This window comes from Erigeron canadensis, chromosome 6 (assembly GCF_010389155.1).
Source record: "Erigeron canadensis isolate Cc75 chromosome 6, C_canadensis_v1, whole genome shotgun sequence".
Classification (NCBI taxonomy): domain Eukaryota; kingdom Viridiplantae; phylum Streptophyta; class Magnoliopsida; order Asterales; family Asteraceae; genus Erigeron; species Erigeron canadensis.
In genome coordinates, this window is record NC_057766.1 from 26045778 (window position 1) to 26068683 (window position 22906).

Here is a 22906-nt window from a genome sequence, read left to right on the forward strand (position 1 = left end):
AGTTGGAAATCAATACAATACACATATATGATAGATATTTATCTTAGGAGTTAGGACTACATGGTGGTTACTGGTTATCTGTATGAATATCCTCATCGAGCATTTGACCTGTGTATTCTGTTATGATACATGAATCGGGAGGAAGGTCCGGTTTAAAATGTTCTGCCGATTTTTATTATGAGCACATGAATGGTGTCCAGAGCCAACAAAACAACTCCAAGCTTGTTTTGATCCTCTGGTGATTCCCAATTTTTTGAGGTATTTTATCTATTAATGAATGGTAGTAATCTTATAGCTAGCTAGCTAGCTTGTAGTTCCAAGTAAGAAAAACTTATAGGGAAGCCGGGAGAGATCAAGTATATAGCATGATTGATAGAAGAAAGGAAAGTGACTTTTATAAAATTAGTAAGTTAGTTATCTTATGACCTCTAGTACATTGTTAAGAATTTTCTATTTGCCGTGAAAATATATTTTAAGGATTTTAGAAAAAGAATGGTTATCAAGTCACAAAAGTAGACAATGGTAACGAACCTAAACTGTTTATAATTGGGCAATGTCACAGAGCATTGAAACATCTCCAGACGAGTCACGAGGGTTTAGAGTTAATACTTCTTCTTCAGGCTCACCATCAATCAGAATAACCTCTTCCTGTACCAATTCGACCCATCGATCTCTTTAACTTCCATAAACAAGAACAATATAAAGTAGGGGGTTAGTATCAGGTTTCCATCAGAGATGATATGTAGTTGGTCAAGCACACTCCCTTGTTCCATTATTTACTTTCCCAGGAGGATAAAACTCTTCGTGCACTCTAGCTACTTAAAAAAGAGTGGTTCGTGAAGGTACATCTTTATACTTTTGTTTTTTCTAGGGAATTACTTAACACATATACCAATAACCTTTGATTGATGGGGATGATAAGGCGTACCTTGATACTGTTTGGGCTATGCCCTGTTTGTCATTAACATACATATGATATCAACAGTTTCATACAAAAAATTCGTAAAAAATAACTTGCAATTTGATTGATGAATTCAAAAGAGTATCCTTTGAAAAGGACCTTTTCAATGTGTCGCTTATAAAGAGCATCCTCTGCAAGAAAATGACCTATTTTGTTAAATCGATTGAATTATAATACTATACAATGTGTAATTCAATTTCACTAAGAGTGAGAATCACAATTATTCTCAGCATATCAGGGAAAAGCAGAACTCTCTATTCGATACCGTGGAATGGAGAGAGCTTGGTAGGTCTTGAAAAACAGCAGAGTAGACGTGGCTGCTATCATACGGCGACTATCGGTGATCTTTGATTTGGTAACATATATATTTCCTTAGTTTATTTGTGTCCATATTTTCAAAGTGACTTTTTATTCATTCCTTGTAAATTTATGTCTTTGCTCCTTTTGGTCGTTTACAATTAAACCTGTTATGTTACCAACCAAAAAAGCAGCAAGAACCATGTCAAACAAGACATAAACCATAACGGGTACCATCTCTTTTAAATTGAATGCATGAACATCATTATAACCTGCTGAAGTGAGTTCACTTTTATTCAACTTTCCATTGTTTTATTAAAAAAAGGATTTTGTTGTCATAGTAACAATCTCAAAATATAACGACTTTATACATATCACCTCCAAAGATCAACTTCTCTAAAATTCAATAGTCCCCAAGTTTTAGGCTCCCAATCCATGTATATTCTTCTTCCGCAACTGGTAGAGTTGTAGCCAATGCTGTATGATTGCAGTATAGTTCAACAGCAATAAGTTTTAGAATCCTTGAATACAAATAATTGACCCGTATGTTCTTCCATGCCCGCACCATCCTAATAAGCAATAGATATCTTACAATATATTATATGTATTTTCAAACCTTGCTCGTTACAAGTTTGAACATCATGTTATGCATAAGCATTATGAGTATTAATTTTTGTTTAACATCTACTGTAATGGCAGTAATGTTCATCCACTATTATGCTATACCAAACTTGTATCAACATACTTTTAAATGTATATCTTTTCATTACAGCTTCTATCTCATACTACTTCCGTCTTTTTACATGTTCTCACTCACTATAAAAGTTGCTCATTAGAAGATGTAAAATATAGACTTGAGAATCTCCGGAAGTATTTATATCATTTTTCTCTGCCTTTTAAAGGAAGATTGATAGAAATTTGACTTGCTTTAGGTAGATATGAGCTAATATGACACAAGTAGGAATGGCATGTTAGGTATAGCCTTTGGGTGCTTTTGGTACACATCAAAAATTAAAAATAGAATTGTTGAAAGAGATAGACTTCCAGAAATTTGGATTGAAATTGAATGTGGTCAAGCCATGTTGTTGGTTGGCATGCTCATATATTTCATGATACATAACTTATGCCTGAGTAGTGATTAAGTACAGCTTTTCTTCATCTTTAATAATATCCGCATTAACGATTTGTCCTTTTTCTTTTGTTATGATACAAGAAGTGGGAAGAAGGTCCAACTTCAAATATTCTGCTGCTGTTTTCATGAGCTCGTCAATGGTGTCTGGAACCCGTAATACTACTCCATACTTGTTCTGATCCTTTGATTCCTCCCATGGCTGAAATGGGTATACCGTACATCTCTTTTGCGTCACTTTCTCTGTCACTGGGCACGAGTAAATTAATTGTTAGCTTGGTTGTCATCCGAAGTAAACAAAACTTGAAGCAAGTGTCGTAAAGATGAAGTCTGTATCATGATTGATAAAATTAAAAGCGTGAAGATTTTAGTTTAAGTAATTTTTCCTAACGAAATAGTAAACCCAATTTGGCTTTTCTTTAGGAATTTAGGCAAAAATAATGATTAGTTTTAAACTAGAAGTTAAGGATGTCGGTTCAGATAGAGTTTAAGTACCTGATGGTTCTTGAAAATACGATGAGAGTTCTAATGACTGGCGAGTTTTGGCTTCCTTTTCTAGATTGGCGAGAATTTTTTGTTTGTCGTGAAGATATATCTTGAGAATGTTAGAGAAAGATTTCTTATCAATCCGCAAAAGGAGGCAATGGTCAAGAACTCGAACTGTATATGGTTGAAGTTTGTTGTGTAGAATGGAAACATCTCCAAATGAGTCCTGAGGTTTTAAATCCGATACAGTTTCTTCATGTCCACTTTCATTTACTATTACCTCTTTCTGTACCAATTTTGAGTCGTCAGTGTGTAGGTATAACTTCTATTGTTATGGAACCATTTAATGTATAATAGAAAGTTGGTACCAGTTTTCCATCACAGATGAAGTAAAGTTGGTCAACCACACTTCCTTGCTCCATTATTACTTTCCCTGGAGGATAAAACTCCTCATGCACTCTGGTTACCTGTATGAGGAGGAGCTCGTTAAGGCTCATATGTTACCATCATATAACGTGAACCCTTGGAATTATAACTTACTATCTGATCGATGAATTCTGGAGAGCATCCTTTGAAAAGTGGAACTTCTTTAAGCTGTGGCTTATAAAGATGTTCAGCTATCTGCAATAAGCAATGGTTATTTGTTATATAACGTGTGTGATTATATTAATTTATTCTTTTGAAGAGTTAAAATAATGTGCAGTTTGACATTATAAGAGTTGTATTATCCATACAGTGGTGCGGACGTCGGTTGGGAGGTCTTGAAACACAGCAGGATCAGAATGGCTCCTATCATTTGGTAACAATAGTTGCTCTTTGATTTTGTAATGTATTTCTTTCCTTACTGTTTTTTTGTCAACATATTTGAGGAGGCTTTTTATTCTATCCCTGTATATTTCTGTCTTCGATCCTTTCACCACTAAAGCTGTTATATTACCGACCAAATAAGCACCAAGAACCATGTCAAACGAGACATAAACCATAACAAATATCATTTCTCTCATATTAACCGCATGAATGTCACCATATCCTGTAAAAGCAAATCCACATTGATTAGCTAAACATTCACATAATATATCTCCTCACATGGACTAAACTAGAAAGCTTACCTACTGTTGCCATAGTAATAACCGCAAAGTATAAGGATGTTATGTATTTCTTCCAAAGATCAATGTCTCTAAAGTTTGAGTAGCTATAGGCCCCAAGTTTTAGGCTCCCAATCCATGTGTATTCCTCTTGTGAAGCTGGCAAAGTCGTGGCCAAATAATAGAATATGCATGCTGCCGTATGTGTACAATACAGCTCAACCATGACAAGTTTTAGAATCCTGGAAAAAAAATAATTGACCCGTATGTCTGTCTCCAATTTGCGGAAGAACTCTAGAACCTTCCGTACCCGCACCAATCTAATCAGTAAAAGGTATCTCACTTCTTCTTTTCTTCCAGAAACCTGATCAAAAACGCAACGTTAACTTGGTGATGATGGAAAGAGTGGATCAGCAGCATGGGTGATATGTGGAGTTGAAAGTGATACCCTGTAAATAATATCCCAAGGCATGCAGGAAAGTAAATCAAATATGAAATAAGTTTTCAAGTACCTGCAAAAAGAAAGTTACAAACAATGATAAGATTGAATAAAAGGCCAAGTAACAGGGTTCATGACAATGGCATTTGGAAGATAACAAACTGACCGCCAAGCAATTGACTTTTGGTTCAGCTTCTCACGCTCTATGTCTCTGTAAGCAACAAAGAACAGAAGGAAGACGTCGACGAAGAAAACCACTTGACCAAGTATGTCTAGTAAATATACGTGGTCAGGCAATCCCCTGAAGAACCCGAATTCTATGGGTGTAAAGAAAGAAGAGTACATTGCCCATAACAATATGAATTTCTCCCAAGTACGGTACCATCTACATCAAGTTAATATAAATTCATATGAGTAAGAAAATATTCTTGTTAGTTGTATGTATACATTTTTGCCAAAGTATACAATATTTAGGTCATTAGCAATTTAAAAATACATAAAACATTAAAAGTTCATTATCTGTAACTTCTAATTTTACTATCTTTATTAATTTGTTAATAACTATTATAAAACAAAACATGAATTTGTCAATTGAATAATTAATTATTCATCATATTATCTTCTACTATCTCATATCATCCCGATCACAAATTTACAACTATAAAAAAACATGAGATACCAGTAAAAAAAAATCATTAAAAATCAAAGAGGTATAAGATTTCTTGTTTCATTGCACGAATATCCTGTTATTAATAGATGTATTTATAGATATAGATATGTTAATTAACGTTCAAAAGGGAAACTTTCAACAATTCAACATTAGTTACAGAACTTGGTTACAACACGAAAGATGAAAATCTTGGTTTTGCATGCATTCTCCATGCATCCATCCATCCTAGGTTCATTGGTATGTCGTATGATGCTTGTGCACAATTTTTTCTCAAAAGCTAAAAGATTATAAAGAACTGGTCAATGTACCAAAAAGTCAAACGACAACTTAATTGCTGCGTTTGGTGATATATCTATGTTTGTATCACTAAAATTAACTATAGAGTAATGTTCAAGTTAGACCAGGTATATATGTATAGAATACTTGGAGAAATTAAAGAAGAACCTGTTTCGAGGGTTGATGATGAGACCTCCAGAGGACCATATGTTGAGTAGCTCTTTGAAGCTCAGCATCTTAAATATATGATCAATCTGTATATCGACTTTGCTAGAACAAAGAATCGAGACCAACAAATAAACTTATTTGGATAAATCAACAAACATCGATCGTTTGTTTATCAGAACAAAATATGGCGTTCGAAATGTGATGATGTATACGTAAACTGTGTATAGAAATGAAAGAGAATTTCGGTCTGTGAAAGAGATGCTCAAGCAACGTGCATTATATAGCCATGAGATACTGTCTCATCATTTATATTATAAGACTTGTAACTATCAATTGTCTATTTGGAATCAATCCTAGCTGTCTTAGAACAATATTTCACTCTTTGGGTTTAAGTTGACTTTTAAAGTTGGGTGGTTACAACTTAAATACTCCGTATAAGTTAAGGTCCATCCTTGGTTGTTAGAGATATACTAGACGTATACCCTGCGCTATGCGACGCCGATGGTGGTAGTAACGGTAGTGTAGTAACGACGGCAGTAAAGATGGCAATGTGCGGCGGTGGCTGTGTGATGGTGAATGTACGTAAAACTAATTGATGTGAAAGGGTTTAATATGGTTAAGAGTTGGAGGATCTATATTATAAATTTTTTTCATTAAGAGTATTATCGGTATATTAGATGAATATGTTCTGATTAATAAATAAAAAGAGAGGCAATATGATAATTTTAAAGTATAAATTGCTTAAAAGAGGAAGAGATAGTTTGCTTAAAAGAGGGGTAATGTGTAATCGTTCCTTAAACATAATTATTAATGTAGATTACATTTTTCTATGATGTGTGTGATAAGATATTTGTTCATAATTATTTTATATATATGTAATTTATTATATATATATCTACCAATATATATATATATATATATAACAAGGTCCTAAATTCATTCCTAAACAAATAGGAACCCTTAGATGAGTTCCAACTTTGATTTAGAACCATTAAATCAAATTTAATTATTTCATCTTTATAGAATGACGATATTAATACTTATACTTTATATGATTAGTCAAAATTTATCCTTCTTATATATTTAATTTTCCCTTTAGTAAATCTCCAAACTTAAGATTATGCATGTTTATTTTCGATGTGATTCATATTTACTTTCTATAAATAATGAAATACAATATATGATACAATCTTTAGTAACCATATGTTAATGCCAACTTGATTCAAAGATATATGCAGGTAATTTACTATTTTATTTTAATCTTAGAAATAATAACACATAAAATCATATTTCACATTATTCTATTATATGATAATAATAATAATAATAATAATAATAATAATAATTTATATTATTGCATTTTTATTTTTTAAAAGTATAATATCCATAATAATCTTTACCTACACATATATTATTAAAAGCCGAAGAAAGTTAGCCAACTGGCAGATGCACCTAAGCTTTTTCTACAAATCATGGGTTCGACACTAGGGAGTCACGTGTTTGTGGAGTTGTTCTTTGGAGATGTCACTATGTGGTAGCACATACCCGATCAAGACAATGTAGTCAATCTTGGTGGAATCATCATTATATGATGAGCTAAAGTACAATTTGCAACATGTCTTTTATAAAGATACATTGAAAAGGTCTCTACAAAAAGTAATGGTAATATTGTCATCCAATTAACATGTATATGTTGATTATATATTTTTTAGTTATTTTTATTATGAGACGTATGAGTTTCATTGTCCCATATTAAGTGTCTTATTTTAATTTTTCAAGTCTTTTTTCTTTCAACTTTAACATTAATATTTTTGTTTGTATTATATAGTATTCGATGAAAAATATATTAATGAAAAATACGTTTAAATCTCAATCAATTCATATACTTTATATTAAATGGGCGATAAAAAATATATTAATGAAAAATACGTTTGAAAACTCAATCAATTTATATAATTTATATTAAGTGTTATACAACACAAACAAAAATATATACGGTCAAAATTAAAAGAGAAAGACTTGAAAAAAGTCAAAATATGACACTTAAATTGAAATTCGAACCCTGCTAAAGACTTTACCAATGGGTCACCAACCCATTGACAAATTTATTAATTGATTAATTCGTATATATAACATAGAACGTATTATTATGATATATATTATTTATTATTTTATTGGATATACGCTAGCTATTATTTTTGATTTATTATACTAAAATTGGTTAAAATTGGTGATGAAAAACAAAAAAAATATAAATTAAAGTCAAAGCTGAAATTAAATATCGACTTGAAGAAATCGAAAGCTATGATTGGTCGATAAATTATTAGAACAACTGTATTTTAATATATTAAAAGAAAGATAGTTCTTTGAGGGTGTCGTTAAATTACATTGATGATGTTATATTTAACATACTATTTGGTCTAAAACATTATTGACTCTCATACTTTAGATGAGTAATCAATATATATATTAGGGGTGTCAAAATACCTATAACCAAATAATCGACTTAACCCAAATGAATTTTAGTCATACGGGTCACGTCATTTGGGAATTTATGGGTTATTTGGGTTAACGCGTACCCAGATATTGGTTTAGTATATGGGTTAAGCAGATAAAGATTTGGCGACCTGAATAACGCATTTGTGTACGAGTTAAACACAATTTAAACGAGTAGCAAAAATTTCCATGTAAATATACCACTACAAAAAAAAGTAATATTTAAAGGTCGAAAAGACATGTATGAAGACTGGAAGCCTCTTATTAAATATGTAATCCATCATGAATTGTCTTCTTATGCATTCCCATTATAAGTTTATCTGGGCATTATATGCACCAATATAATTTTTCATTTGTACACGATCGCACCATCAAACTTTTTATTGAATTAGTTTCCATATAACATTCAAAATTGTTTAGATGTGGGTGTATTAAACTCTCAATATTTGTACATATATGTTCATTAGACAATTCAAATTTTGATGATTTTCTAATGACTATATGTGACACATTTTAAAAATTCACAATCATTTTAAACAAATTGTGAAAGTTTGAAACTAGTGCAATAAAAAAGTTTATGATGCAATCATTAGGTAACCATTTCAATAAAAAAAAGAGTTTATGATGCAATCATTATAATTGTAAAAATACATTGGTTCACGAGTGATTAACCTAAATTATTTATTATATAAATGTTGAAATGGATTAAAATATAATTTAATGACATTTAGATGCCTGTAAACTTATGAATATTTGCATGCTATTGATTTTAAATACGATTATTAAATCTTACGTCGCACTTTCTTGAGTTGAGTTTTTACATTAAGATGATTAAATGTTCAATAATGTAGTTTACAAATAAATGAACGAATTTTTAAAATCATTAAGTCAATGTTAAAAAAGTATAGATTTTTAATGAATTTTTTTTCTTGATTATCAAATTATTAATGTCTCTAAATATTTTTAACATGTGTAATTAAAATATATATATATATATAATTAATACAAATAGATGTTTTTTTAGATAGATATTTTCATAATATGAAGTTTCTTGTGTAAGAAATGATAATACAGTACTTACACAATATATATTTGATGATGTTCGGATAATTTAAAACTTTTTAATAATATTTAATAATTAAAAAGTATAAAATATATAAAAAAGTAATTAAATAATAAGGTAATTGTAAAATAAAAAATTTAATTAAACGAATAAGAAAAGTATCACTACCAATACTTGCCGCTATCACAACCCGTCGCGACACCACAAGACCCTTAGTCTTAGAGAAATTGTTAGCATCAAGAGCAAATATAACCGAGATCAAAAATTTTACTCGCGGCCACTACTATCGCATTGCGCGGTTATCGTGCTATTTATACTAAAAGTTTCTTGAAACAAAGGTCCCTATATACATATATATATGATCACCCGCGTATTACGCGAGATAATAATTTAGTATATATATGTGTGTATCAATAAAGCAAATTAATGATAACTTTAAGACTACCTATAACAAAATCCAAAAACTGAATACTTCGGACCTTTTTACCAACAGTAACTAAATAAGTCCTAAAATTAAACCCAAAAGGAAAGATATACGGGCAACTAGCTTTGTTTGTTTTGTCCCACATCGCTCAGATATGTAAGATATGAGATATTTATAAACAAAACAAACGGAAGACAAAGCACGACCTTACTTGAACAGGATCTGTTCTATAGGCTCGTACCTCTGTATCCTTGATTCCTATCAAGACAGAAACCCATGTCTGGTTGATGAATCAGTACCATGTAACCAGAGCGTGATTAACGGCGCCTTATGGGTTTGACCATGGCTCAGTAGAGGATCGTTGCCAGCCCATCTAATGGGTCCTGGCATGGTTACATGGTTGTCTGACAGACAAATTAACTTTTTTGTTATTATTATTTTTTTCCTAGTTATAAATTGTAAGCTGTAATGTTGATTTTGTAGGTGCAGACAAACCAACTGTTCGATGAAATGCCTAAACGAGGTTATGTTTCGTGTACCTCCAGGTTATATGATGAATTTTAATTTTATCACATTATGATTATACCGCATCTATCTCGTTTCAGTCATTATAGTTTAAGGTATATCTATTTTTATGTTTTGTTTGATATATGGAGTGATATAGTTGGAAATCAATACAATACATATCTATGATGGATATATAACTTAGGACTAGTTAAGTGGAGCTATTGTCCATCTATAATAATCTCCACCTCGAGAATTTGACTTGCGTCTTCTGTTATGATACATGAATTGGGAGGAAGGTTTAGTTAAGTATGTTCTGCCGCTGTTTTTTTGAGCGCATCAATGGTGTCTAGATTGCTTTGATTCTTTGGTAATTCCCATGGTCGATGAGTTGCAGTAATTTTATAGCTAGCTAGGTTGCAGTTCCAAGTAAGAAAAACTTAATAGGCAGCGGGCAAATTTCTAGTATATAGCATGATTGATAGAAGAAAAGGAAGTAACTTTTATAAACTGATGGAACAAATTAATTCAAGCTAACATGTAACCTGTAGCAGGGACGAATTGTTTAGTAGGAAGATAGGATGTTTGGAGTCAAGTGTTAGGGGTTCGTGATTATCAAATCATTTTAATAGGCCTTCTAGAACTTGCAGAAATGACTTACGATTTGATCAATGAATTCAAAAGATGTGATGTGATTGTGGTTAAAGAGATTAGGGAAGTTAAGAAAAACATACAAAAAGTGGTGGTCGGCAAAAAGAAAGACAAGAATGTTGAAGTGGTTGAAGACATCAAAACTGTGGATCCAGAAGAAGCTGAAGATGAAACCGAAAATGAAACAGGGATGGGAAGCACAACCAAAACTGTGGAAAAAGAATATACTTTCCAGGTATGCTACTGAAAAACTCACTTAGCACATTTACTTACACATGGGTAGGTACATCTGATAATATATGCTACGCATGGGTAAGACAGTTTATTAGAATTTTTTAGATGTAACAACGGGTCCTATTCTCTTGTGTGACATTAAGGTGACACATAACAAGCAAAATGGAACCACTGATTGTAGCTGCATGACTTTCACGAGATATGGATTTTTATGCCGACACATATTTTGTGTCTTCAAGAGCTTGCATGTTCAACAAATTCCAGAAAAATACATCCTAAGAAGGTGGAAAAAGGATTTGATACCTCCAGGAATGAGAACACGAAGATATATTGGAGAAGGTGGGTCAAGTGAAGAATGTGAGAGGATGGGAAATGAGTTGCATTTTATGGTAGATGTTTGTGTAGATATATTGCAGAAGGATGAGGAAAAGCTGTCTCATTTTGTTGAAAAAGTCAGGGCGCTAAAAGATGAGATAGAGGCTGCACATTCAAACTCAAGATCAAACGATCATGATGAGGCAATAGAGAGATTCTTAGGAGTTACCAAGCCAAGTAACAATGATGTTCAAAATCCACCTGTTTTACCATACAAGGGATGCGGAAAAGACAGCAGATTAAAGTCTCTAAAAGAAAAGGTGACTGAAAAATATCTAAAGCCAAAAAGAAAGTGTGGGACATTGACAAGTGACCACGACGCAAGGAATTGTGAAAAGAAGAAAGCAGAAAAAGCTAAAGCAGAGGCGGTGGCTCAAGCTCTTGAAAAACTTGAAAAGAAGTAATCAATTGGATGTTTGAATTAGAAGATAGATAAAACAGATAGATAAAAAAGCCACACCGAATGATAGCAGAATCGGTGTGGCTGCTATCATTCGGAGACTGTAGGTGATCTTTGAATTGATTAATATTTATCTTTCCCTTGTTTATGTTTGTCCATATATTTAAGGAGACTTTTTATTATTTCCCTGTAAATTTCTGTCTTTGATCCTTTCACAACTGAAGCTGTAATGTTACCAACCAAATAAGCAGCAATAACCATATCAAACAAGACATAAACATAATGAATAATATCTCTTTCATATTGAATGCATGAACGTCACCGTAACCTGTTGAAGTGAGTTCACTTTATTCAACTTTTCATTGTTTTATGCAAAAAGGGTTTTGTTAAATTTAAGGATTTAACCCACTGTTGTCATAGTAACAATCGCAAACTATAATGACGTTTTATATCACCTCCAAAGATCAATGTCTCTACAATTTGAGTGGATATAGTCTCCAAATTTTAGGCTCCTGATACATGTGTATTCTTCTTTAGCAACTGGCAGAGTTGTACCCACACAATAGAATATAACATGCGTGCTGTTGTATGCTTGCAATATGTAGCTCAACAGCAATAGGTATCTTATAATACTAGACTTATGTCAGCGCAATGCAGCGGCAGTGGGGGTAGTGATGGCGGAGGTGGTGGTAGTGACTGTGGTGGGGGCAGCAGTGGGGACGGTGATGGGGGCGACGATGGTGGTGAATGTGAAAGTAATTGATGTTAAAGGTGATATTGTAGTTATTTTTAAGTGTTGGGGATCTATACCTTAAATTATTTCATTAAGGGTATTATAAGGTATATTAGATGGAGATATTTAAATTAGTGAATAAAGGAGAAGGGTATTTTTGGTTTTTCAAAGGTAGAAAGTTTAAGGAAAAAAAAGGGTGGTTTGTTTTATTTTAGATAGTATAGAAGTATAGATATAGATATAGATAAAACTTAATGGAAAGTTAACAAAGGGGTAACCTTTTTACAAAATATATATATATATATATATATATACTTAATGGAGTTTTAAACCTTGGTTACCAGTTCAAACATCATGTTATGCATAAGCATTATGAGTATTAATAATTGTTTTGTATATGTTCATCCACTATATGCTATACCAAACTTGTATCAACATACTTATAAATTTTAATTGTATATCTTTTTCATTGCATCCACTATCTCATACTTCTTCCATTTTTTTACATGTACTCACTTTCATCACATTTGACCTCTTATATTTCATTTAATGTTGACATGTGCTCTTCATAGGAAGCCAAATTATGTAAGTGATTATAGATGATTAGAAGATGTAAAGTACAGACTTGAGAAGCTCTCGGATGTATTTATCTCACTTTTCAGCCTTTTAAAAGAAGATTGTTCGAAATTTGACTTGATTTAGGTTGATGTGAGCTTATATGACACAAGTAGAAATGGCATGTTAGATACAGCCTTTAGGATCTTTTTCTACACATCAAAAATTAAAGATAGAATTGTTGAAAGAGATAAATTTCCAGAAATTTAATTTGAAATTGAATGTGGTTAAGCCATGTGTTTGGTTGAAATGTCTCATAAATTTCATGACACATAACTCATGCTTGAGTGGTGATTAAGTACAGCTTTTGTTCATCTTTAATAATATCTACATCAAAAATTCGTCCTGCATCTTGTGTTACGATACAAGAAGTTGGAGGAAGGTCCAACTTCAAATATTCAGCAGCTGTTTTCATGAGCTCATCAATGGTGTCTGGAACCCATAATACAACTCCATACTTGTTCTGATCCTTTGATTCCTCCCATGGCTGAAATGGGTATACAATACATCTCTTTCGCATCACTTTCCCTGTTACTTAGCACGAGAAGTTCATTATTAGCTTTGTTGTCATTCAAAGTAAACAAAACTTGAAGCAAATGTTGTAATGATGAAGCATGTATCATGAATTCATGATATATAGATTTAAAAGTGTGCAGCTTCTAGTTTAAGTGATTTTCACATACTCTATAGTACCTCTCAAAGTAGGACTATAGTTTTCTTTTGGAATTTAGGCAAAAAGAATGATTAGTTTGAAACTAGAAGTTAAGGATAATGGTGCAGAAGTCAATAGTTTGAGTACCTGACGGTTCTTGAAGGTATGATAAGAGTTCCAACTGGTGAGTTTTGGCTTCCTCTTCTAGATTGTCGAGAATCTTTTGTTTGTCGTGAAAATATATATTGAGGATATTTGAGAAAGATTGCTTATCAATCCGCAAAAGTAGGCAACGGTCAAGAACTCGAACTGTATATGGTTGGGGAATGTTCTTTAGAATGGAAACATCTCCAAATGAGTCCAGAGTTTTTAAATTCGATACAGTTTCTTTGCGTCCACCTTCATGTACTATTACCTCTTCCTGTACCAATTTTGAGTCATTAGTGTGTATGTATAATTTCTAATATTATGGGACTATTTTATATATAATAGAAAGTTTGTACCAGTGTTCCATCACAGATGAAGTAAAGTTGGTCAACCACACTCCCTTGCTCCATTATCACTTTTCCTGGAGGATAAAACTCCTCGTGCACTCTGGTTACCTGTATTTGGAGGATCCTCGTTTAGGCGCATATCTTACCATTATATAATGTGCACCACTTGAATTATAACTTACTATCTGATTGATGAATTCCTGAGAGCATCCCTTGAAAAGAGGAACTTTTTCAAGCTGTGGTTTATAAAGAGTTTCAGCTATCTGCAATAAACAATAGTTATTCACTAAATAATGTGTGATTATTTTAATTTATTCTTTTGAAAAAAGAAAATAATGTGCAGGTTGATATCATAGGAATTATATTATCCATACAGTGGCGCGGACGGAGGTGGGGAGGTCTTGAAAAACAGCAGGATCAGAATGGCTCCTGTCATATGGTAACAATAGTTGCTCTTTGATATGATAATGTATGTCTTTCCCTACTCTTTTTTTGTCCATATATTTGAGGAGACTTTTTATTCTATCCCTGTATATCTCTGTCTTAGATCCTTTCACAACTAATGCTGTTATGCTACCGACCAAATAAGCGCCAAGAACCATGTCAAACGAGACATAAACCATAACAAATATCATTTCTCTCAAATTGACTGCATGTATATCACCATATCCTGTAGAAACAAATCCACATAATTAGTTTAAAATTTACATAATATATCTCCATACTAAACTAGAAAGCTTACCTACTGTTGTCATAGTAACAACCGCAAAATATAAGGATGTTATGTATTTCCTCCAAAGATCAATGTCTCTAAAGTTTGAGTAGCTATAGTCCCCAAGTGTCAGGCTCCCAATCCATGTGTACTCTTCTTGTGAAGCTGGCAAAGTTGTCGCCAAATAATAGAATATGCATGCTGCTGTATGTGTACAATACAGCTCAACTGTCACAAGCTTTAGAATCCTGGAAAACAGATAATTGACCCGTATGTCTTTCTCCAATTTTCGGAAGAACTCTAGAACCTTTCTTACCCGCACCAATCTAATTAGTAAAAGGTATCTCACTTCTTCTTTTCTTCCAGAAACCTGATCAAAAGCGTAACGTTAAGTTGGTGATGATGGAAAAGAGCTTATAGCAGTATGGGTGATATGATCTTATGAGCAAATATATGGAGTTGAAAGTGATACCCTATAAATTATATCCCAAGGCATGCAGGAAAGTAAATCAAATATGAAATAAGTTTTTAAGTACCTGCAACAAGAAAGTTACAAATAGAAATGTCAAATAATGATAAGATTGAACAAAAGGTTAAGTAGTTTCGTGACAATGTAATTTGGAAGATAACAAACTGACCGCAGAGCAATCAACTTTTGGCTAGAGACCATCTTCTCGCTCTTTTTGTCTATGTAAGAAACAAAGAAAAGAAGGAAAACGTCGACGAAGAAAACCACCTGACCAAGTATGTCTAGTAAATATACGTTGTCGGGCAATCCCCTAAAGAACCCGAATTCCATAGGTGTGAAGAAAGAAGAGTAAATTGCCCATAACAATATGAATTTCTCCCAAGTCCGGTACAATCTACATCATGTTAATTTCATATGAGTAAGAAATGTTCTTGTTAGTTTATGTATAATATTTGTATGTATACGTTTCTGCAGCTTTACTTGTATTTCCACAATCCACAATTGTTAATTTTCTTATTCATCTATACCACTTAATAAAAATTTTAATCATAATACAATATCTAACCATGTTAAAAAGTTAGAAAGGAAAAAGAAAAAAAAGACTTGTGAAATGACTATCCTACCCTAATGAATTTACACCACTAGTCTTTTATTTTCTTAAATATCCTCACTATCCCCTTTAATGAATTACATTATCGATTGCCACCAAAAGTTGTTGTCCCCACCTTCACACCATCGTTGCGTTATGCGGGTATCTTTCTAGTAATTCACTACTCCGCATGTATCCGATTCTAAATAACAAAACCATTAAAAATATGGTTTATAAATTAGTTTTAAGTCATTTGCAATCTAAATATACTTTAAATATTAGAAGCTATGTATCTATAACTTTTTACTTAATTATTATTTGCATAAATTTATTAATAACTTTTATAAACAACTACATATATATATAAAAAAACACGAAATACCATTAAAACACATCAGATGTCATTAATAACCAAACATACATTGGATAAATTTATTCAGTTGCATTGTAAGGGTGTCTTGCTATTAATAGATATAGATGTGTTGTACGTACATTCTAAAGGGAAAATTTCAAGTTTCTAACAATTTGATTTAATTAACGAACTTAAATGGGGTGGGTGGGGTTATTTGGGTGGGAACAGTGGCAAAACTAAGATTTTACGTTAAGAGGCTAGTTACACAATCGTCATAGTTAAAAAAGCTCTTTCACCAGTTGCAATTGAAACCGGAAAAGTAATATCAAACAAATCAATCCGTCAACGTGATATGGATGTATAAGTTCTCACTTTTACACAACGCTCTAAATAATTCGTGAAACAAAGAAGCGTGTCTCGTATGAAATAGAAGGCTCTTATCAAATGACCAAAATTGCAATGATTACTTTTGTTAGCGAGGTTGAGCGCCCACCAGACCTCGCCTTGGCTCCGGCTCCGGGTGTGAATCCCTTTATCCCATGTACCATCTTAGTGAGCGTACGCCACATAAAACTTAATTAGTTACAAAACTAAAGATGATAAGTTAATTGGTTCTGCATGCATTGTCCATGCCTTCATCATATCCTAGATTCACTGGCGTGATGAATAGTTTTGCATAAAGCTAAAAGGATTATAAAGAAATGGTCAATGTACCATTTTAAGTCAAACGACAACATTATTGGTGCGTGCATTTTGGTATATCTCTATATGAGAAATGATATTAGTACCATGATTTTTTATTATTCTACCACACAGTACTAACATTACAGCACACTGTACAAGTTAATAATGCATGATAGTGGTACATGAATAAATAGTTGTGGTACTAATGTCATTGCCTATCTCTATATATGTTTGTATAACTAAAAGTAGAGTACGTGTTCAAGTTAGACCAGGTATACGTATAGAATATATGCTTAGAGAAAGAATTGAAGAAACCTGTTTCGAGGGCAGATGATGAAACCTTGAGAGGACCACTTGTTGAGCAGCTGTTTGAAGCTCATCATCTAGGATATATGATCAATCTGGATATCGACGTTGCTAGCTAGAACAAAGAACCGGAACCAACAAATATATATAAACTTATTTGGATAAATCAACGGTCATCGGTCATTATATTTGTTCATCAGGACAAATATAGTGTTGGAAATGTGATGATGTATAAGTAAATTGTGTATAGAAATTAATGAAAGAGAATTCGGGTCTATGAAAGAGATGTTCAAGCAATGTGCATATAGCCATCAGATACTGTCTCATTTATATTAGTCATATATAAGACTTGTAATTATATATTGGGTCTATTTGGAATCAATCCTGGCTGTCTTAGAACAGTATATATTTCACACATTGGATATAAGTTGACTAATTTTAAATTTGGGTGGTTACAACTTATTTACAAATTAAGGTCCATCTTTGGTTGTTAGGGACATATGCAATATGTAAAAATGACTTTGGTTTGAGCTTTTCTTCAAAAGTGTTGACCCGCACATCATCTAGAACGTAATCAAACTTGAATGAACTTAGTTTGAATGTACATATATTTATATTTATTTGCTCATTCAGTAGTAAATGTTTCTAAGAATTTATTTATATATATATATACAGATTTGTTTTGTTTTTTTTTTTAATAATATAATATAAATATGAATTTGACTCTTATTTTAATCATCACTTGTTGTAAATAAATAATCTAACTCCTATCAAGAGTTAATCGACATCATAGATAGGGAAAAAACTACTTATCGATATCTTTTAGGTTTTGAGTCTCAATACCTCGATAGTATATAGGGGATTAAGATATAGACATGCTTTACCACTATTCATGTATAGAGACTGCTTTCAGGTTATACCTAAGTGGTGAATAAGACCCCTGGCCTTTGCATTTGATAAGAATCGAGCCCTATGACCTGTGTCTTCATATGACAGAGTATTTACCGCTGATTCAAATCACATTGATTCCACATCACATGTAACAAGTGTGATATTCTAACAAAACGTGATCATATCTCCAATAAGTGTTAACTAAGAACCAGTACGTAAAGGATTAGAGAGTATTCCTCTTTCCAATTAAAATGACTTCTTATGTTAATTTATTAACAAAGATAAAAATAGGTTTCGAATCTGTAACTATATACACATAACTAAACTCAAAGGGTCACGTATTACTTGTTTTAGTTATATCGGTAAATATCACAACACGTCAAACAAATGCGGTTTTTGAGTCATCTATGCAAAATGCATCCACTAGTGTTAGACTGTTAGTTATGTTTATGCAATTGGTATTAAAATATCAGACGCGTTACATGTGAGTAATGGTATACTACAATTCATATGAGACGCATGCGTCCAATATATTATTGTAAAGGATTAGTTAATGACCACTATGTTATATGTCATATGTGTATTTTGTTTTTGATTAATTATTAATTATTAACATTAATATTTATATTTATACGAGTAATAATTAAGGAGTATATGAATACATGTTAGGTGTCATCTATTCTATCGATTTTCTTAATATAATATAACCCAATATATGATTGGGAGGTTTTTAAATCTAACACATTGTACATATTTGAATGATACATGGGGGTTGGGTATTGTATCTTGACCCGACCCTTAGATCATAGTTAAATTGATGCACGAAGATTTACGAAGCAATCGATGTATGATGATGTTTGTGATGCACGGTGATTTTCACTGATGTAAAATTTATTGTTTTATTTGTTTTACTTTAATACTTGTTATATTTTATTTTACCTAAAATCATGATAAATATGATGGATTTGGGTATTGTAAAACAAGTATTAAAGTAAAACAAATAAGACAAGAGTTTGACCTTTAGATCATGATAAAATTGATGCACAAAGATTCACAAATCAATTGATGCACAATGATTTTAATGATACACGCATTTTCAGTGAATAGAAACCTATTGTTTATTTATTTTACTTTAATACTTGTTTTATTTTACCTAAAACCTATATATAATATTATTTGAATATTTTATTTTCTAAAATACAAATGTTGAAGTGAGGAATGTTCGATCCAATTTATGATTGTTACCAAGACGGTTCAACTTATTTGGTTTAGACTTGAAATAGCTATAACATCTTCAGCTTAATCTAAGAGATCTAAGAGATTTGAGATTTGTTCTTGTCATTTAGCTTGGATGTGAGATTTAAGTATTTGTACATGAATCATATGAATGCTTGAGAATAAGAATGAGAAAATGTGTGATACATAATTACATATACACATATACGGTTCTTTTTAGGCATTAGAAGATGACGAGTCAGTTTTGGCCTCATATATAACGGCCTAATCCAGATTTTTTTTTACCTACATTGGTTTCGACTATTTTAATGGCCACCCCAAAGTTATTCATCTAAAGCAAGATTCAAACTTGAAACTTCTATGAGAAAATCAAGAACGTTGATGTATGAGAATTTAATTAAATAAATTAAAAAAATTCTATTTTAACCTAAGATAACAAGAAAGAAAATGTGAATTACATAGATTTTAGGAACCAAACGGCCATAACACTCTTTGACACTTAAGAATTTACTTTGAGACTTGGTAAATGTTTTGTTCGATGTGATGATTTGATGGACCATCAGCTACATACCATATATAAATGCTTGTACCTTGATAGTGGGTCTCTTATGGACTTGTCCCTGTAGTGGCTTGTTTTGTCCATTGATTAAACCTTTAGTGGGTGCCAATTATGTTCTGTTACACTTTTTTGGTTCGACATTGATGCAGCTTGCATCATAGATGTTACCTGAGCAAATTAGTGAATGAAAAACATGTCTCATATGTAGTGGGTCTGTCAAGTACTAGAATCATAATTCAAAAACAAAAGTTTGATAACTACATTTACCTATGTATAAAATTCACAATTCGCGTTTAGCTACTACGTTTTTCTTTGTTTTGAATGGCTAAATTTATTGAGTATGTACAAATCCAATGAGGATAAAGATAATTCAAACACCAAAGTTTAACTACTACATTTGAACTTTGAAATTCTAAGGAGCTTACAGGAACAAATTAATCTATGCTTAGTTATCATTTAACTACTACACTGTAAAAAAAATAAATTATATTTACATAATATCCATTCTTTGACTTATCATAACCATTCATTGTTCAAAAAATTTTAAATCCCACGTCGAAGGGAGTTGCGAAACAAAAATATTCAGTTTCGTTAAGTAATAACCACCACCAGTCCATATAAGTTTAACTACATAACACAAGACCATTAAAAAAAAGTATCCTTTTAACTTAATACCAGCTGTGCAAATTCAATTGTGGTTGTTCTCTACTTAAAGTCTCCATCACCTCATCATGACCTGAATGACAAAGTAGTGAAAGTACCTCTTTGTTAAGTTTCGGGTTTATTTTTATAAATTGGCAATTAATCAAACTTTTTACAGTACAATTTAAGGATTTTGAGTAAAATACTTTTTCTCGCTTAAAAATAGTAAGAATTCAACTTTTATATATATATAAAAAAATGGATATTTCCATATTTTGTACAAATGAAAATTGTATACATATATATTTTCATTCAACAAGTTCAAATAAAATAAATGTTAAAGTAAAATAAAGTTAACAATTTTTTCTTTATAAAAAAATAGTTTTTTTTCATATTTTGTTCAAATGAGATTAGTATTTGCACACATATTTTCATAACCAAGTCATGCTTCATATAAAATAAAATAAGTAATAAAGTAAAACAGATAAAACAATCATTTTTTCGAACTGAAAATCGTTGTGTATCATGAAATTTTTCATGTATCTATATCTATATTTATGCTTGTGAATCTCTATGCATCAATTTATTATGATACCATGATCAAGATATTATCTTATTTATTCTACTTTAATACTTGTCTTATAATAACCATCCCTTGTTAACCATTTGCCAATCCACATTTATCAAAAAAGTGTTGTTGCAATTGAATACATACATATACGACCGAATTCTTTTATGAATTTTTATATACTAATATACGTTTTATGTTGTCTTGTCATCTTTTTGATACACGAAACAAATATTCAAGTTAATTTCCTGAATGCCATATTCCTTCAAATCCATAAAACTAATCGGGTAATCCGAACATATACATTGAAATAATCCATGAAGTATAATTGTAACCAATCACTCCACACGTAACATATGCAAAACAATTAAGAAAAATGAAACTTATACATCTATTACTTACTCACATGTACTCTACAATATCAGAGGCCACATGGACCACCAGATAGAATCTTTGACTCCCTAGTTAGTCCCAACAAGATGACGACTAAACGCTACAAGTTAAGGGTATCACATATTTATTAAAACGTGGACTAAATGGAGTCTTAAGCATGATTAGAATAGATTAAGATCCTCTCAAATTTTAGAAGGATCACGATGACCCATTAATCATTGGAGAATGATAAATCTACAACATTATTTAAACATTTACAACAATGCATGTTTTTTACAGTTATACACTACGCAATATAATATGTAAATTTATTGTAGATGGTCAAAATCTATCATATAAGAAATATATCCCGACAACTAAGCAGTTTATATGATTGTAACATATATCCAGATAAGCAGATACATAAAATGCACAAGATTTACAAATTTATTACATACATCGCATAATTTTGAAGTTATATACATATTATATGATAATTCGTGTAAAACTATTTATATTCTAAAACACTATACACTAATCCCTATAATCTATCTATAATACCTTACTCACCCAAAAATCTCAAATAAAAAATTGAACTACCTAAAACAACTCAATCCTTTATTCATAATTTTAAAAATTTCAACCTAATATACCTATAATACCCTTAATTCAATAGATTACAACATAAATTTCTTTTTCATTAAAATAACTAAACTACCTACGTGAACGTCATTTACCTTTACATTCACCACCATTGACGCCCCCACCATCCGTCACCGCTGCCACCTGTCGCAACCATCACCATCGTCACCCGTTATCGCCACCATCATCCCACTCCATTAATACCACGCATTGTGCGGGAATATGACTCATTTATTATAACATACGCCTACCCCCGTCCCATTTTAAGTGTCCTATTTTGACTTTTCGAGTCTTTTTCTTTCAATTTTGACTGTAAATATTTTGTTTGTTTTATATAACACTTGGTATGACATATATGAATATATTGAGTTTTAAATGTAATTTTCATTTATATAAATATAAGCAACTAATATATAACACAAACAAAGATACTTACGGTCAAAGTTGGAAGATAAAGACTTGACTAGTCAAAATAGGACAATTAAAATGGGACGGAGGGAGTATAAATTATAATTTAAATTTTTGGAGAATTTACATAAATGTTTGGTTCTAAATTAACATGTTATGAAAAAATTCTACTGTTAAAAAAAAACGTGCGATCCGATCGAAATCACATGAAAATTTATTTGGTCCAAATGAAACTATCTCAATTCTCCAAGGACCAAACACAAACACTTCTCACTGTCTGTCCCCACACTCTAAAAATGTCTTGACAGTCTTTCACCGACCGCC

The 22906-nt window shown here is 31.8% G+C and overlaps 2 protein-coding genes and 1 non-coding gene across 3 annotated transcripts; 1 reads left to right on the forward strand and 2 right to left on the reverse strand.

Moving 5' to 3' along the window:
- Positions 1 to 2221: 2221 nt before the first annotated feature.
- Positions 2222 to 4742, reverse strand: LOC122604563 (potassium channel SKOR-like). The gene is made up of 8 exons (XM_043777447.1): positions 4564 to 4742; positions 4407 to 4470; positions 3983 to 4322; positions 3608 to 3903; positions 3414 to 3494; positions 3242 to 3340; positions 2883 to 3159; positions 2222 to 2630 (listed from the first exon to the last, which is right to left on the reverse strand). The coding sequence occupies exons 1-8, from the start codon at positions 4740 to 4742 to the stop codon at positions 2380 to 2382; spliced, it is 1587 nt and encodes a 528-aa protein (XP_043633382.1). The 3' UTR covers positions 2222 to 2379.
- A 4953-nt stretch (positions 4743 to 9695) lies between these two features.
- On the forward strand, positions 9696 to 9908 carry LOC122606382. The gene has a single exon (XR_006324893.1). It is a non-coding gene; the product is annotated as a small nucleolar RNA U3 (small nucleolar RNA).
- A 3350-nt stretch (positions 9909 to 13258) lies between these two features.
- Positions 13259 to 15404, reverse strand: LOC122605945 (potassium channel SKOR-like). Its single transcript, XM_043778913.1, has 7 exons — positions 15337 to 15404; positions 14895 to 15234; positions 14527 to 14822; positions 14335 to 14415; positions 14162 to 14260; positions 13806 to 14079; positions 13259 to 13534 (listed from the first exon to the last, which is right to left on the reverse strand). Exons 1-7 carry the CDS (start codon positions 15358 to 15360, stop codon positions 13284 to 13286), a joined length of 1365 nt encoding a protein of 454 aa, XP_043634848.1. The 5' UTR covers positions 15361 to 15404; the 3' UTR covers positions 13259 to 13283.
- Between the last annotated feature and the right edge of the window lie 7502 nt (positions 15405 to 22906).